This window comes from Neopelma chrysocephalum, unplaced genomic scaffold (genome assembly GCF_003984885.1).
Source record: "Neopelma chrysocephalum unplaced genomic scaffold, ASM398488v2 Primary Assembly neopelma1_226, whole genome shotgun sequence".
Taxonomy (NCBI): domain Eukaryota; kingdom Metazoa; phylum Chordata; class Aves; order Passeriformes; family Pipridae; genus Neopelma; species Neopelma chrysocephalum.
The window spans coordinates 315147-329418 of record NW_020897888.1 but is presented as its reverse complement, the minus strand read 5'-3'; the positions used below and the strand labels follow the sequence as shown (position 1 = coordinate 329418).

At 58.0% G+C, this 14272-nt stretch overlaps 1 protein-coding gene across 1 annotated transcript; it reads right to left on the bottom strand.

The window, feature by feature from the left end:
- Positions 1–704: 704 nt before the first annotated feature.
- Positions 705–14131, bottom strand: FBXW5 (F-box and WD repeat domain containing 5). Its single transcript, XM_027703345.1, has 9 exons — positions 14093–14131; positions 13448–13657; positions 11020–11177; positions 10216–10390; positions 8792–8940; positions 7005–7485; positions 4318–4465; positions 3032–3244; positions 705–2579 (listed from the first exon to the last, which is right to left on the bottom strand). Exons 2-9 carry the CDS (start codon positions 13635–13637, stop codon positions 2333–2335), a joined length of 1761 nt encoding a protein of 586 aa, XP_027559146.1. The 5' UTR covers positions 13638–13657; positions 14093–14131; the 3' UTR covers positions 705–2332.
- Positions 14132–14272: the final 141 nt, after the last annotated feature.

The window sequence follows — 14272 nt, the reverse complement described above, 5'->3', positions numbered from 1 at the left end:
ATAACAGCTCTGAGCTCCTCGGGGACAGGCTGCTTTTCCCTTGCTGCTGTTGGGAGTCCGGTGTCTGCAGGATGCCTGTTCCTGCCCATCCCGAGCTGCAGCACCTGCCCGGGACTAAACCTGTGTGGGGAGCAACAGCCTGGTGGCCTCTACTCACTGTGTGTAGAAGAGACAAACAGAAGGGACACCCATGGGGGTCTGTCCCTTCCTGGGAACCCCCAGCCCCATTTCATAGCAGATACTGCTGCACCAGGAATAAGCAAAGGGCTGTGAGGGGTCAGTGACATTGCAGCTCAGGATGCTGCTGTGGCACAGGAATGCCAACCAGCAATAACAGGGCTCTCTGCTTACCTGCTCCATGCCTGTTAGCACTTGGAAAAAATGTAAATCCAGGAGGAATCCATCCCCTGGCCTGTTCTTGGAGCCTGCAGTGCTCAGCCCTGACAGAAAAGAGCATTCCCAAGGCTGCCAGGGACTGCTGCTGCCCTTCCCCTGGGCTGTTCCATCCTCCTCCCTGAGGGCAGAGGAGATTTGGGCAATTCCTTGCCTCTCACAGCTCTCTGCCCGCACTCCCTCACCCAGGGCAGGTAACCACAAGCTGGGCAGCAGTTCCTGCAGTGCCCCAGCCCAGCCCTGTGACAGTCCTGGCCTCAGTTCTGCCTCAGCAGAGCAGCACTCCAAAAAACAAGCTCACATTGCAGAGATGCTTTAGCAGAGTATTTATTCAATGCCAGAGTGAAGAGCAAAACTCAGTACAAACAACCCCTTGGTGCCTCACTCGCTGCTGCACCAAGCCATGGGTGGAGAGTTCACAGTTGGGAGAGGAGAAGGGAAAGGCTGTTCCTTCACTGTGTGACTGCACAGAGCGGGATGTGGAGCCTGTGCACACGCACACACACACACAGAGAGGAAGGAACCCCTTGATTCATGACAGAAAACCTGAGTACGGGGGTTTTGGAAGAAGCTGGGGCACAGCAGAATGTGGCTGCCGACCCTCCTGCTGCAGGGACTGCTAAAGCCATCAGTGCCATCATGACAGGAGCTGCCACCTCTGTCAGGTCTATCTGTAAACCCAGGCTGGGCTTGGGCTCCCAAGGGGGGCCCCGAAACACCTCCCCTTGCCTGGGCTTCTTCCCAGCCCCACTCTCAGGAGCGACAGCAGCTCCTGGGAGCCCTGGCTAGGCCAGGTCAAGATTAGGAGCTTCATTTCAGACTCTGACATTTGGGTACCTCCTGTGGGGAGAGAAGCTTCAGGGACAGACAGTGAACACCACTGAGTCCGTAATCACTAGAAGTCACCAGCCCCACCAACCTCGGGATCCTGAGCCCCCACCCACAGCGGGTCAGCCCCAGGGACAGGGAGCTTATTCAGCTGTCACTGCAGGCAGGAGGACTCCATCCCCATCACCTGCAGGTGAATGAATACCTGCAGCACCTGTGGGTGCCTACACCTATTCACAGAGAACTTACCAGGAGAAGCTAAAGTGCCATAACTTGGGTAGCATGGGAGGGAGGTGACAACAAGCCCCACCAGCCATCCTCACGGTGCCCCAGAATGGGACAGCAGATCCCTCACAATAAATACGTTCCTGATCCATAGCTTATTGAAGTGCTACTCAGCAGAGGAAGACAGAGGCAAAGCCAGCACCATGTTACCACCAGCCCTCCCCGCTCCCGAGTTTCAAAACTGGCAATATAAACACGCAGTTCCCAACGAGGCATCAACAGGCAGTGGAGGCCAGCCAGGCCCCCAGCCCTGCCTCCCCTCCGTCCTCTCGCTGCCCCCCAGTTCCTGCCACTCTCCCAGGAAGAGGCACCATGGGGAGGAGGCCCTCAGCATTCCTCAGCAGTCAGATGAGTTGCCCATGGAGGTTTTGGACAAACACACAATAAAACACCTATGTTGAAGTGAGGCAGTGCAGCTGCACCACGGCTCCTGCCAAGCGCTCTGCAGCCAGCGGCTCCTGGCAGGGCCGGCCACATCCCAACCTCACACAGACCCACGCTGGACATGCCTCAGTGTCCTCCAAGCCCAGAGCTCACCCAGAGAACTGTGCCCAAGCAGCAGCGCTGGTGAGAAGCTGTGGGGAGCCCACCTTGCAGTGACCAGCTCAGCTGCTGCCCGATGGGCCCAGAATAGGCCCCTCGGCTCTTATGTCCTGTCTTTGAAGCAGATGCTCCAAGGAGGAGGCAATTCCCGCTGCTGGGGCTCCTCCTGGCTCAGCCATGGGATTTGTGTGCCCAGAGCTCATCTCTGTGCAGGGCTCAGGGCTCTGAGAGCTCCGGAGGAGGTGCTGCAGTGAGGAAGCTGCAGGAGCAGGTGTACCTGGGTTCAGCTTTTCTGGTTCATGAGCCAGGAGAAGAGCAGTTTTCTGGGCCGGGGCCTCCTGGCCTGCCGGATACGCACAGCCCGCGGGGACCGCCACACCTTGATGGTGGTGTCGTCACTGGCTGTCAGCAGCAGCTCCTGCTCCACCGGGCTGAACGCCACCGAGTTCACCACGTTGTCATGCTGCAGCTTGGCCAGGCAGATGTTGTAGTGCCGGTCCCAGATGTAGCCGTGTCGATCCTCTGCCCCGCTGTGGCAGAGAGACACCAGTCAGGGTGTCGCACTGGTCGGGGCGTCAGCCCAGCAGCCCCAACACTCTGCCACTGCCACTCCCATCCTGCCGTGGGGATGGGAGCAGAGGGTGCTCCAGCCCCCGCCTCCAGAGCTTCACCCTGCACAGACAGCTCCCTCCAGGATCCAGGGCCCCCACAACACCTGCAGGCCCTGAGAAGGGCATTTGCCACCCACCACCAAACACACCACAACCCCAGATTTACCCTTTCCCCACAGATTTACAGCAGGAGCAGGGCAGACAGCCTTTATCAGCATCCTCCAATTCAGTCCCTCTGCTCTATCCAACTCCATTCCCTGCCCTGCTCCCAACATGCAGGAGTGTCCTGCTCACTCCAGCTGTCCTGCAACAACGGCCCCAGGCCCTTGCGGATGCAGGGTCAGGATCCTGCCCACCCACTTGCCACACACCTCGCCACAAAGTCCCTGCTGACGTCCAGGAAGATGAAGAAGCACTCCTCGTTGGGTGTGTAGGCCCGGTGCGCACGCAGGGCTCGCTTCACCTCCTTCATCGTCTTCAGGTCGAACACGTGCAGGTCGATCTCCTCGGCGATGGGGGGAGGCTGCATCGGGTCGGAGATGACGCAGTCCCGCGGCCAGGCCCGGCTGTTCACGTACAGGTACCTTGGGGAGGGCAGGGAGGGGTCACCTGCACCGCACCACAGAGCTCACAGAGCCCCCGGCACGGCAGGCACTGAGCCTGCAGTCCAGCTTGCTGAAATCCAGGCTGAAACAGGGGAACAGGCGCTGAAATGCTCCTAGCCATGTTTGGAAAGGACAACCACACCTGGGAGGTGGCTCTAGGGGTCAGGTCATGCCTCTCTAATCCCATTAAACCCATCTTTAAGGATGGATGGAGGTATCTTATGGGCAAGTATGGGCGGGGATTCTGCCCCTCTGCTCTGCTCAGGTGAGACCCCACCTGCAGTGCTGCCTCCAGCTCTGGGGCCCCCAACAAAGGAAGGGCATGGAGCTGATGGAGCAAGTTCAGAGGAGGGCACAGAGATGCTCGGAGGGCTGGAGCCCCTCTGCTCTGGAGCCAGGCTGGGAGAGCTGGGGTGTTCAGCCTGGAGAAGAGAAGGCTCCAGGGAGACCTCAGAGCCCCCTCCAGTGCCTAAAGGGGCTCCAAGAGAGCTGGAGAGAGACTTTGGACAAGGGCCTCGAATGACAGGACAAGAGGGAATGGGCTTCAAACTGCCAGCGGGCAGGGCTAGATAGGATATTGCGAAGAAACTCTTCCCAGAGACCGTGGTGAGGCCCTGGCACAGGTTGTTCAGAGAAGCTGTGGCTGCCCCATTCCTGGAAGTGTCCAAGGCCAACTTGGACGGGGCTTGGAGCAACCTGGTGTAGTGGAAGGTGTCCCTGCCCATGCCAAAGGGGTGGGGTCTAGATGGTTTTTAAGCTCCCTTTCAACCCAAACTATCCTAGGATTCTACAGATGATCTGCCTCAGGAATAAGACACATTTGTGTGGGCAGCTCCTCCCCTCTGACAAGGCCTGACCCTGTCCTGAGCTGGCTCAGGAATACATTCCTGCTGCAACCAGCAGTGATGCTCAGTGGTAACAACACGCCTTCAGCACCAGGATCAGCAGGCACCTGTTCCATCCACCACACTCATTTCTTCTCCTGGTCACCCCACAGAGCGCAGGAGCACCTCTTGCCCACCCTGGCAGTGGCTGAGGCCCCCCACACTTACCGGTGGTCAGGGGACAGGCCCATGCCGATGATGTGCCCGTGGATGTCAATGACGTGATCCAGGGAGTCAAAGAACTCATCCGAGCGCCTCTCCTCCCCCAGCACCGGCCCAGCGGTTGTCATCTGATGGGGCAGGATCCTTTTAATCCCTGTGGGACAGAGAGCAGAGGGAGGTGGTTCCACAGGCCACTGCCAGCAGGCAGCAGGGCTGGGGGAGTCCCCAGGCTTCAGGAAGGGACTACCCTTGGTGCTGCTAAGAAGGGAGAACCAGCTCGCTGGCTGAGGACTCGGACAGGGCTGCTGTCCTGGTCAGGCTCCTTCAGCTCTCCAAGTGGGCTTTGGGTCAGGACTCCACTTGTGAGCAACACACTGGCACATCCAACCCCAGACAGGGAGGTGCCCGGCACCTGTGGGTACAGCCACACCTCGCCCTAGCCCAGCTCCGAAGCATAAGGAAGCTGTGCTGGCCCAGGAGATACACTTGTTGAAGAAAGGTTTTTCTCCTAAATGAATCCCTGGGTCAGGCCCATTCCTGCAGTATCCGGCCTGGAGAAGCCCAGTATATGCACTGGCTGGGGCAGAGTTTTCACCCAATGCTGCCAAGCGCAAGTCAGTCCCAGAAAGCTCCAAGAACAGACACGTAAACCCAAACCGTGCTCAAGTGCTTTGTAGCTTCTGAACTTCCTGACTAAAGGAGACACATGAGATGGGTCAAGCCCAGTCCTTTCCAGCTCTGTTTGCCAGAAGTCCCAAACACAAACCATCTCCAACAGCTTCCTGGAGGACCCTTGTGAGCCTCAGCACCTCCTGGGCACACACAGCCTTCATCCTCAGCAGGTCCAGGAGGAGCTGGAAGATGGCTTGGCCCATCTCATCAGCCCTCTGAGGGAATTGCTGACAACACCCTTGATTTTAGCCCTCTCCTGCAGCCCAACAAGACAGGAGCGACACACCACTGCACCTCAAGTCAAAGGCCATTCCCAACATCCCTGCCTCCGAGCCTGGGCAGCCCAGGGCCTTCAGGACAGTATCAGTGTTCTTCCACCCCACTGGCACTGCTCACCAGCATCTTCATCCTCCCTTCCACAGCACCGCACTCCCAGTTCCAAACTCAGACACACAAGAGTTAGCAGGACAAGCTGCTCAGCTTGCCACCAGCACAAGGAATGGGAGCTCAAAGACCTCGGGCTGGAACAGGGCTGCTGTGTGCCAGCAGCAGCATGGGAGGTGAGCACAGAGCGAGCTCCTTCAGGTCCTGGGGGCACAGAACAGGCGCACCAGGGCACACAAACCAAGGGGCAAACGACACTGCAGTGACTCATGGCGGGCCAGGAGCCGAGCCAGCTCCAGCCCTGTGAGCAGCAGCCTGCGCTGCAGGCGCTGGCCACCAGCCAGGGAGTCACAGAGTTCAAAGGCATCAAACAAATCCCTTGGCCCTGGGAGGCCGAGCGGGAACTCGGGACCCCGCACAGGAATTCGGGAGCCCAAAGGCTCTGCCTCAGTGTGTGGCAGCCTCGGCTCAGCCCAGGGGATCTGGGTGCAGCCCTAGCTCAGCCCAGGGAGCAGGAGCATGGAGCAGAGCTCACTCAGTCCAAGTCATGTTCCCAACCGAAGTAGGCAAAGACCAAGTGACTCTTCTTCAAGTTGTCTACAGCTCTGTAAACTGCCTTCCCCCACCTTACTGGGTGGTGCTGGTGTGGGACCAAGTCACAGGAAGGTCAAGAGACTCTGCAGCAGGGAAGCAAGACTGGAACTGTGTGAGCAGTGAAAGGAACTAAAACTGTCTGGCTTTGCAGGAGTCTTGCCTGGGAGCAGCTCTCTCCTTTCCTACTTTTCTGGTCCTTTCTACCTCTCTGTCAGCTTTAGGGTCTCTTTGAAAAGCAGCCAGACTACCTGCTCCTGCTACCCACTGTGCTGATTTCCTGTAAATTCAGGCTCTGCTAGTCCTGGTGCTTCAACACCAGGTGAGAAAGGTCCCCAGGACAATGTTAACCCAGGACAAGGTCCCCAGCAAAGGCACTGCCTGACACATGCTGCACCCACAGTCCATTGTACCCCACTGAGCAAGGAGGCTGCAAGCTGCCTGGCATTGCTCATCACAGAAACACTGGCTGGGGCAGTGAATAACCCCCTGTGAAACCCCCCTAGTCCCAGGGCAGGGGTGCCCAAGTGCCTCACTGAGGCTGAAAGACCATGTGAGGGTGGTTCCACACCAGGCAGAGGGGAGGCAGGCAAGGGGCAAGCAGGGCACTGATACCCAGAGCTGGGGGCACTGCACAAGCAACATGCACATGAACTCCACGCTGCTCAGACCAGTCTTCCCTTGATGCCCTCTCCACCCCCACATGAGAACAGGACCAAGGTCCCTCCACACACCTCTCCCAGGGCAAGCGCTGCCCTCCCCCTGCACCAGCCAGTGGCTGGTGTCCTTAAACCAGAAGGTCCTTCTTGATCTTCTGCTCAGCCCTCAACATGACTTTGGCCACGTGCCATCCTGACAGCAACAAAACAACCCTCAGGCAAGTGCTTGTAAGGTGGAACCCCCTTCAGAACCTTGAGCAAACTGCAGCTCATGCCTCACAAACAGGCAGCAGAGGGACCAAGTCTTTTCTGGACCCAAATCCAGAGCCCAGCTGCAGCCCATGCCCCCAGGCTGGCCAACTGCCCCGGGCTCAGCCCCAGCCTTACCTATCTGGTGCGGAGAGTAGGTGAGGCATCCTGTGGTGAAGATTAAGTACTTAGTCTTGCTGCTGCTGTCCGTGGGGAGCAGGTTTGGCTCAGGCGGTTTAGTTCTGTTACGCACAAACAGCTCGGCCACCTTTGTCTCCAGCTCTGTGTCAGTCATGGCAGGCCTCATGTGGCCCCCCATGATATCATCAAAGAACTGCTGCAGCCCGTCCTCTGCCGGCACACCCCCGGCATCTGGCAATTCCTGTACGGCTGGCTCTGGAGGCTGCTTGGGCTTGGCCTCTTCTTCCTCACTGTCACTGCCAAGATCAAAGACTGGGCAGGTGGAGGAAGCAGCGAGCTGCTCCTCGTAGTCCAGGAGCAGGTCCGGGGAATCGTATCGGCTGCAGTCAGCCACCATCACGGTCCGGATGGTGCTGGCGTTCAGGTTCTGGATTTTGAACAGTCTCTTCACTACATTCACGTTCTCAGACTCGATGCCCTACAGGCAGAGGGGAGAAGTGAGCAGGAACCACCCCACATCACTCCCACAGTTCAAACCAAGACCTGAGCCGGAGCAGGGACACCAGCCACCACCGACCCTTTCACGCTGCATGTGGAGCACTGGCACAAGAACTGGCTCGAGGCTTGCCAGCTCTGCGGAGCTCCTTCCTCTCCTGGATGGAGACATATAGAGGCAAAACATTCCTGCAGGCAGGCAACAGTGGAGCTGGGAAGCACAGAGGCTGGGCAGCCCTGCTGCCATCCCAGCCTGAGGTCATCAGCTGGTGCTAACCAGTGTTTTACAGTGCAGGGCCAGGAGTTGGACTCAATCCTTGTGGGTCCCTAACAACTCAGGATACTCCATGTTCTATAATCTACAAGGATTTCGGGACAAGGCCTCTGCAAAAGGCATGAAGTAGGATCCCTCTGGCTCACAGCAGCAGTGGCACAGGACCCCCATGTTCCTGGAGTATGCCTGTAGCCTGCAGCAGGACGCAGCAGGTCCCTCCCTGCCTCACTGCTCCCAGCCTGCATCTGCACTCCCACACCCCCATCATGGGCAAGGACCTTCTTGGCCTCTCAGGGATGGAAGGGCTAATGCTGTATGGTCAGTGCAGCATAGAGATGTGGCTGTGGGAAGAGTCTCTGCTACCAGAAGATTTCACCTGGGGTCAGCACCATGTTAAAAACACAAAAAATGGGGACATGCAGCTGTGACACTGAGACAGAGGCCAAACATGGAAGAGGAACACAACTGCCAAGTGCCAGGGAATGAACAAGCAGTCAAAGGCCAGCACACATGGCTCTCCAGGTCTCACCATGGCATCAGAGACAGTACCTGGCCTGAGAAACCTCAGCAAGACCAGGCAGGGCTGAGATCAGCTCAGGCTGCTCCAGCTCCCAGGAAAAATGCCCTGAGCAACCAAGTGGGAGAAAGGCCATTGTTAGGACACATGCCAGGCTACAGCCATCCCAGGCCCAGCTTCAGACTACCAAGGACCTTAGCAGCCCTGCTGTTGGGCAATGCATGCTCTGGGGTACTGCAGTCAAGTCCTCAGCCTAATTAATGGGGCAAGAGTTAATGGGATCTGAGGGCAGAGTCAGAATATTACAGTGGATACCATGACACCAAGCGTGGAGAAGCCTCATGCAAGGGTTGCCTTGAGCTCAGGATCCTGAGGACAAGTCAGAGGAGACAAACAGGGATGACAGGAGGATTGGGCCATCCTTCCCTGCAGCTTTTCCTCCCCCAGGAGCCAGCAGGAAGCTGCACTGCCTGTGGAGCTGGAAGGAAGGCAGCTCACCTGGAAAGCATTGTTCAGCCACAGCACCGAGCAGGAGGTTATGCGCCCAATCCGATGCAGATTGCCGGAGATCAAGTTGGTTTCATTCAGCCAGCAGCCAAACACATCATAGGGTTTATTCCTCACCCTGGAAAGCAGTGTGAAGTTCTCTGGAAGAGAGGGGAAACATGAGTGTGAGGCGACGACTCCCAGCAAGGGCCCTGGAGAAACAGGGCCTGTCTACAGGACAGGGCTCTGCAGGACAGGCACTGAGGCAGCACTGCCAACCTCCATCCAGCTCCAAGCCACTGCTAAGGAGACACATTATTTCTCTTTTCTAGAGAGGTGTGTGATGAGACCTTGACAAGGGAAATCAAAACAACAGGGCAGCCTGACAGAGCCAGAGCAGAGAGCAGTCGAACCTCCCAGCCTTTCCCTCAGCGGGGCCCAGGGGACAAGAATGAGCTAAACACACATGGAATTTCACTCCTACTCCCAGTGCCCAGGGCCTTTCCCAGCAAGGCAGCTGTGCACTCCTGATTCCTGGTACAGTGGGACTGTGGCACAGAGATGGTGAGAGATAATTCAGTGGGGATTAGCCACATGCACAGGGCTGCAGCAGAAGAGGTGAAAGAGGCTCAGGTAACAGCCCCTCAGAAAGCCACGTGAGACTTAAGGGTGGGACTAGGGCCCCAAAAAGGTGGTCTGAGGGCTGTATCCAGCACCTCTGCTCTGCTCTGAAGACAGGCTGAAAGAGCTGGGGGTGTTCAGCCTGGAGAAAACTCCAGGCAGACCTTAGAACCCCTTCCAGTGCTAAAAAAGCTCCGAGAGAGCTGGGGAGGGACTTTGGACAAGGGTCTGGAGGGACTGGCCAAGGGGGAATGGCTTCACGCTGACAGAGGGCAGATGGGATATTGGGAAAAAATTCTTCCCTGTGAGGGTGGTGAGGCCCTGGCACAGGTTTCCCAGAGAAGCTGTGGCTGCCCCATCCCTAGAAGTGTTCAAAGCCAGGTTGGAAAAGTCTTGGAGCAACCTGGGATAGTGGAACGTGCCCCTGCCCATGGCAGGGGGTGGAACAAGATGAACTTTAAGGTCCCTTCCAACCCAAACTGTTCTGGGGTTCTATGCCTAGCACCACATGAGACAGAAATAGGAGCTTCAAGACAACAAGTAAGGTGGATAACCCTTGCCAGACTGTCACGCAGGACAGAAGTTAAGTGAGGCTAAATACAAGCCACGCTGCCTTAAGGTGCTGTCTTGGTGACCCGAGCAGAGTTAAGGCTGTCTGTAAGGCTTCCCCTCCAAAACTGTGATTGGAACCCTTTAGTTCAGGTGTTGGGTGTCAGGACAAGCCGAGGTGAAGGCCACTGCACACCCTAAGAAGAAGGGAAGCCCAGCACCCAGCACTCACCCCTCCTGGGAGCCCTAGTGAAGGCAGCACTTACCCATGCTGATCACAGCGATCTCCCCTGAGGAGGAGTTGTGAGGCCCCACAAAGACACCAGATACCAGCAGAAGGGAGTCATCGGAGTTGAACTGGGAGAATTGGGTGTAGCTCCAGTTGTATGGTCTCATGTTGGAGCTGTGCTGCAGGGAGATGTCCAGCTCATTGCTCCAGATCTACACAGAAATGGACAAACAGGCAGAAAACTGCTGAGAAGCCTTTATCTGTTCTGCCAGCACTCACCAGAACATGAAAAACAAACAATATCACAAACCCCATTTAACTGCCTCCCAGTCCCCATATTCCTGTCAGAACTCCCCATTTGCCTGACAGAAAATTTGGAGGGGCTAAATGGAGAACTGTTGCTCCATTGGTCAGAGAAGGTGTTCAGGTAGTAAATGTTGGTGTCATAGCTGGGTTTCCAACGTGTTCAGAGAGATTTCTCCCAGGACAACCACTTATGCAAGACACCTATTGCAGTGGATCATTATCTCCCCACTCTTTGTCAGACCCAGGTCACAACAGGGCACTGATTTGCACCTAGAAAGCACCAGAGCCAGGCAGGCACCTTGGCCACCTCCACACAAATGGGCAGGAGCTGGAATCCACAACCCTCAAGGCTACATTTGCAAGAGTCATTAGTTCTGTGGCTTTGAGAACAGCTCAGCATCTGCAGGAGCCGGCCTGAGTCCAGGGACATCTGGTCAAACCTCTCCTCTCCACAACCTTCCCAAAGGCTGCTCTCAGGGCTAAGTCCCACTGAAACCACATCTGGAAGGGCTGGGCAGGGCACCTGCCACTTTACCTTGACTGTGCAGTCTTTGGAGCAGGATGCAAACAGGCAGCCAGAGTGCGAGAAGCTGAGGTGCAAAACCTGGTCATTGTGCTCCTTCAGGGCCTGCACCTCCACACAAGGGATGGTGTCGTAGAGCCTCTGGAACTCATCATACCAGGAGACAGCAGCTGCAACACAGAGCAGGGACACGGGGCAGGAGTGTGAGCAGAGGGAAGCACAGAGCTGGGCTAAACACGGCATCAGTCTTTAATAAACCAATCCTAGCTCCTGTGAGCAATGCCAGGAGCTCTGCTGGGGCACCAACCCATGGCTGCAGCTGAGTTACCGGCACTCACCATTTTCCTCAGTAGCTTCCCTAACCCCCCATAAAAAAAAGCCTTTCTGCCACTACCCACACAGCTCCACATCACACGTCTGCCTTCCAAACCAGCACAGACCCTGCTGAAACAGCCAGGGCAGAGCTGCTGGCTGTCAGACCAAAACCTTGCCCAGGACAAAACAGTCCTCCAAAGGGAGACATGCTCCAGCACAATCAAACCAACCAGGGAGGGAAGCTGGGAAGCTGCTCCTCACCATACCCAGCTCCGCATTGATTATCTCTGTCTTGTCTAATGCAGAATTAAGACAGTTCCAGAAAGGGTCTGGGACCAGGAAAAAAAAAATCTCCATGAGATAAGAGACTTGAAAGAACGAGAGAGAAGAATGGGAGCTGGACAGAGCATGCCAGGAGAGGAGGAGCCCTGCAGCAGCACAGCCTGGGGTACACTCACAGCAGTCCCACTGACAGCCACTGAAGAGACAAATAAAGACTTTTAACGAAGGGCCCGGCCAGGCAGCCTACAAACTTCTTGCAGCAGCAAATCCCAAAGAAGCAAAGAGGATTAGGCATGTATATGGATAAGTGCCAACTTTCCTAGTGACACTGAACAGGACTGAAGGATTTTTTGGAATGTGCTGCAGCCTGGGAGGCAGCTGGTCCCAGAGGAAGGGACCAGCTGATACCAGCACATGCCACTGCTGCTCGCAGCCTGGGCACTTCAGGCTCCTCTGAACCTCCTGGGCCCAGCCCATCTGGCTGGGAAACAGCCTGGACAGGTCCCACCTGGCCAAGCAACCCCAACCTTTCCTCTTACAGACCCACTGGATACCATTCCCCCAACCATGGAGCTGCCCAGTGCAAGCAAGCTGGCAGAGGTATTCACCAAACTCCCTTCCCAGGCCTGCCAGCTGTCCCTGTCCTGCTGCCTCATGGAGGGTGCCTATAGCTCCAGCAGCCAGGGAGGTGCCTGAATATGTTACTGAGCTACACCAACTGCTCCATCCTAATTAGTGCTCAACAACAGGGCTGGCAGCTGACTAACCAGCTCCAGGAGGCTGGGAGGGAATAAGGCTGGTCAAAGAGTCTCAGATAAACCCTAAAGAGAATGTCCTAAGCCCCACAGAACTCCCAAGGTCTGCAGGAGTGAAGTCATGCAGCCTGAGTCATCCCATCCACATCCCATCTCTCCCTAGAGCCCTTCTGCTCTTGTGTTCCAGGTGCAGGGAGATGGGCTCCTGCTGCTTGATCCCTGGCATTTCTTCCTGTATTTCCTGGCATTTCTTCCGTAGCCACTGCAACTCCCGATCCAGGACCCAATTCCCTCAGCCACTGCTGGGAGCCCCCTGCAGCATACCGGGAACAGGCTGCCTGGGCTCTGAAAGAAACTGCCCTTGGCAGTGGGGGTTCCTGCTGGCAGGTCCCCAAGGCCTGTCCCAGTGTGTGACAGTGCAGCCACCCTTCTAGACTGCACCACACTGCTTCCAGCACTGGATGCTCAGAGGGAGCAGAGCTGTGACAACATGACTGCCACCCTGGAGCCCTCTGACAGCTTGGCCAGGGATGGCCATGTGGGGCTCCCTCAGTTCCTGCTGTGAGCCCAGATCGAGCCCCACCTGCCCTGGCACAGTGGGGCAGCTGCTGCCTCAGCATGTGCCTCCAGTGCCATCACAGGGCCATACGCCCCCCAGACAGGCACAGGCGACCCTGCACAGCCCTGGGAAGCCAGTGGTGCTGTGGCAGTGCCCAGTCCAGCTGGGGGCTGCAAGGTCCTGGTGAGGCCAAGCCAGCAGTGGTTCCACAGACCCCAGGCCAGCTGGGATGCAGCAATGTGTGGTGACCCACTATTGCTCCCGGGATCTCTCTGGGCGGCAGCCACTGGGAGCAGCTGCCTAGAGAGCCCAGACACCTCCTTTCTGTGAAAGGGAAGGAAAGGGAAGCATTTTCAGCCCTTTGACCCCGTTTCTGAAGGGTGTGGGCAGCCCCAGAGCCCCTCCCGTGCACATCCCAGCTCGGAGCACAGTGGCAGAGCTGAGGGGACGGTTCGGGGGCTCCACCGCCCCACCACGGGCGGGGGGGCGCAGTGTCCCTCCCGGCTCAGGGCAGGTGCCCCCCGCTCACCCGGGTGCCGCGGCACGTCCCGGGACACGCGGTAGTAGCGGTAGAACAGCTCCTTCCACAGGAACTCGTCGCGGGCCACGGCGCGCCACTGCTGGCACACGAGCCCCACCGAGAGCACGTCGGCGTGGTCCAGGTACAGGAAGATCTCGAACAGGACGGTGTCCGGCAGCCGGGGCCCGCCCGCGGCCATCGTGTCATTCTGCCGCCGCGCTGGGGCCGAGCGGGGCGCGGGGTCAGGGGACGGGGACCGCAGGGGCCCTCGGCCCGCCCGTGCCGTGCCCGGTATTCCCTGTTCCCGGTATCCCCGGTCCCCCCTGTTCTCGGTATTCCCGTTCCCCCCGTGCCGTTCCCGGTATCCCCCGTCCCCCCGTGCCGTTCCCGCTGTGTCCCCGTTCCCGGTATCCCCCGTCCCCCCGTGCCGTTCCCGCTGTCTCCGTTCCCCCCTGTTCTCGGTATTCCCGTTCCCCCCCTGCCGTTCCCACTGTGTCCCCGTTACCGGTATTCCCAGTCCCCCCGTGCCGTTCCCGCTGTCCCCGTTCCCCCCCGTTCCCAGTATTCCCGGTGTTCCCAGTCCCCCCGTGCCGTTCCCGCTGTCCCCGTCGCCCCGTTCCCGGTATTCCCCGTGTTCCCGGTCCCCCTCTGCACCTCGGCGGCTCCACTGCCCCCGCCCCGCCCCCCCACGTCCGGCCGCCGCCCCGGGCGCGCCCCCGCCCGCCAATCAGGGCGCCGCGTCCCGCCGCAGCCCCGACAGATCGAGCACAGAGCTCCCCGCCGTGCGCCAGGTGTAGCGAGCTGAGCGCGGCACGATCGCTCCCGCGGCGGCAG

Coding starts and splice junctions, on each gene's coding strand:
- FBXW5 (XM_027703345.1), bottom strand. CDS start 13,637: ATGGCCGCGGGCGGGCCCCGGCTGCCGGACACCGTCCTGTTCGAGATC. Junction 4,466..7,004: donor CTACTCTCCGCACCAGATAG/GTAAGGCTGGGG, acceptor TCTGTCCCACAG/GGATTAAAAGGATCCTGCCC. Junction 2,580..3,031: donor AGCAGGGACTTTGTGGCGAG/GTGTGTGGCAAG, acceptor TCTCTGCCACAG/CGGGGCAGAGGATCGACACG.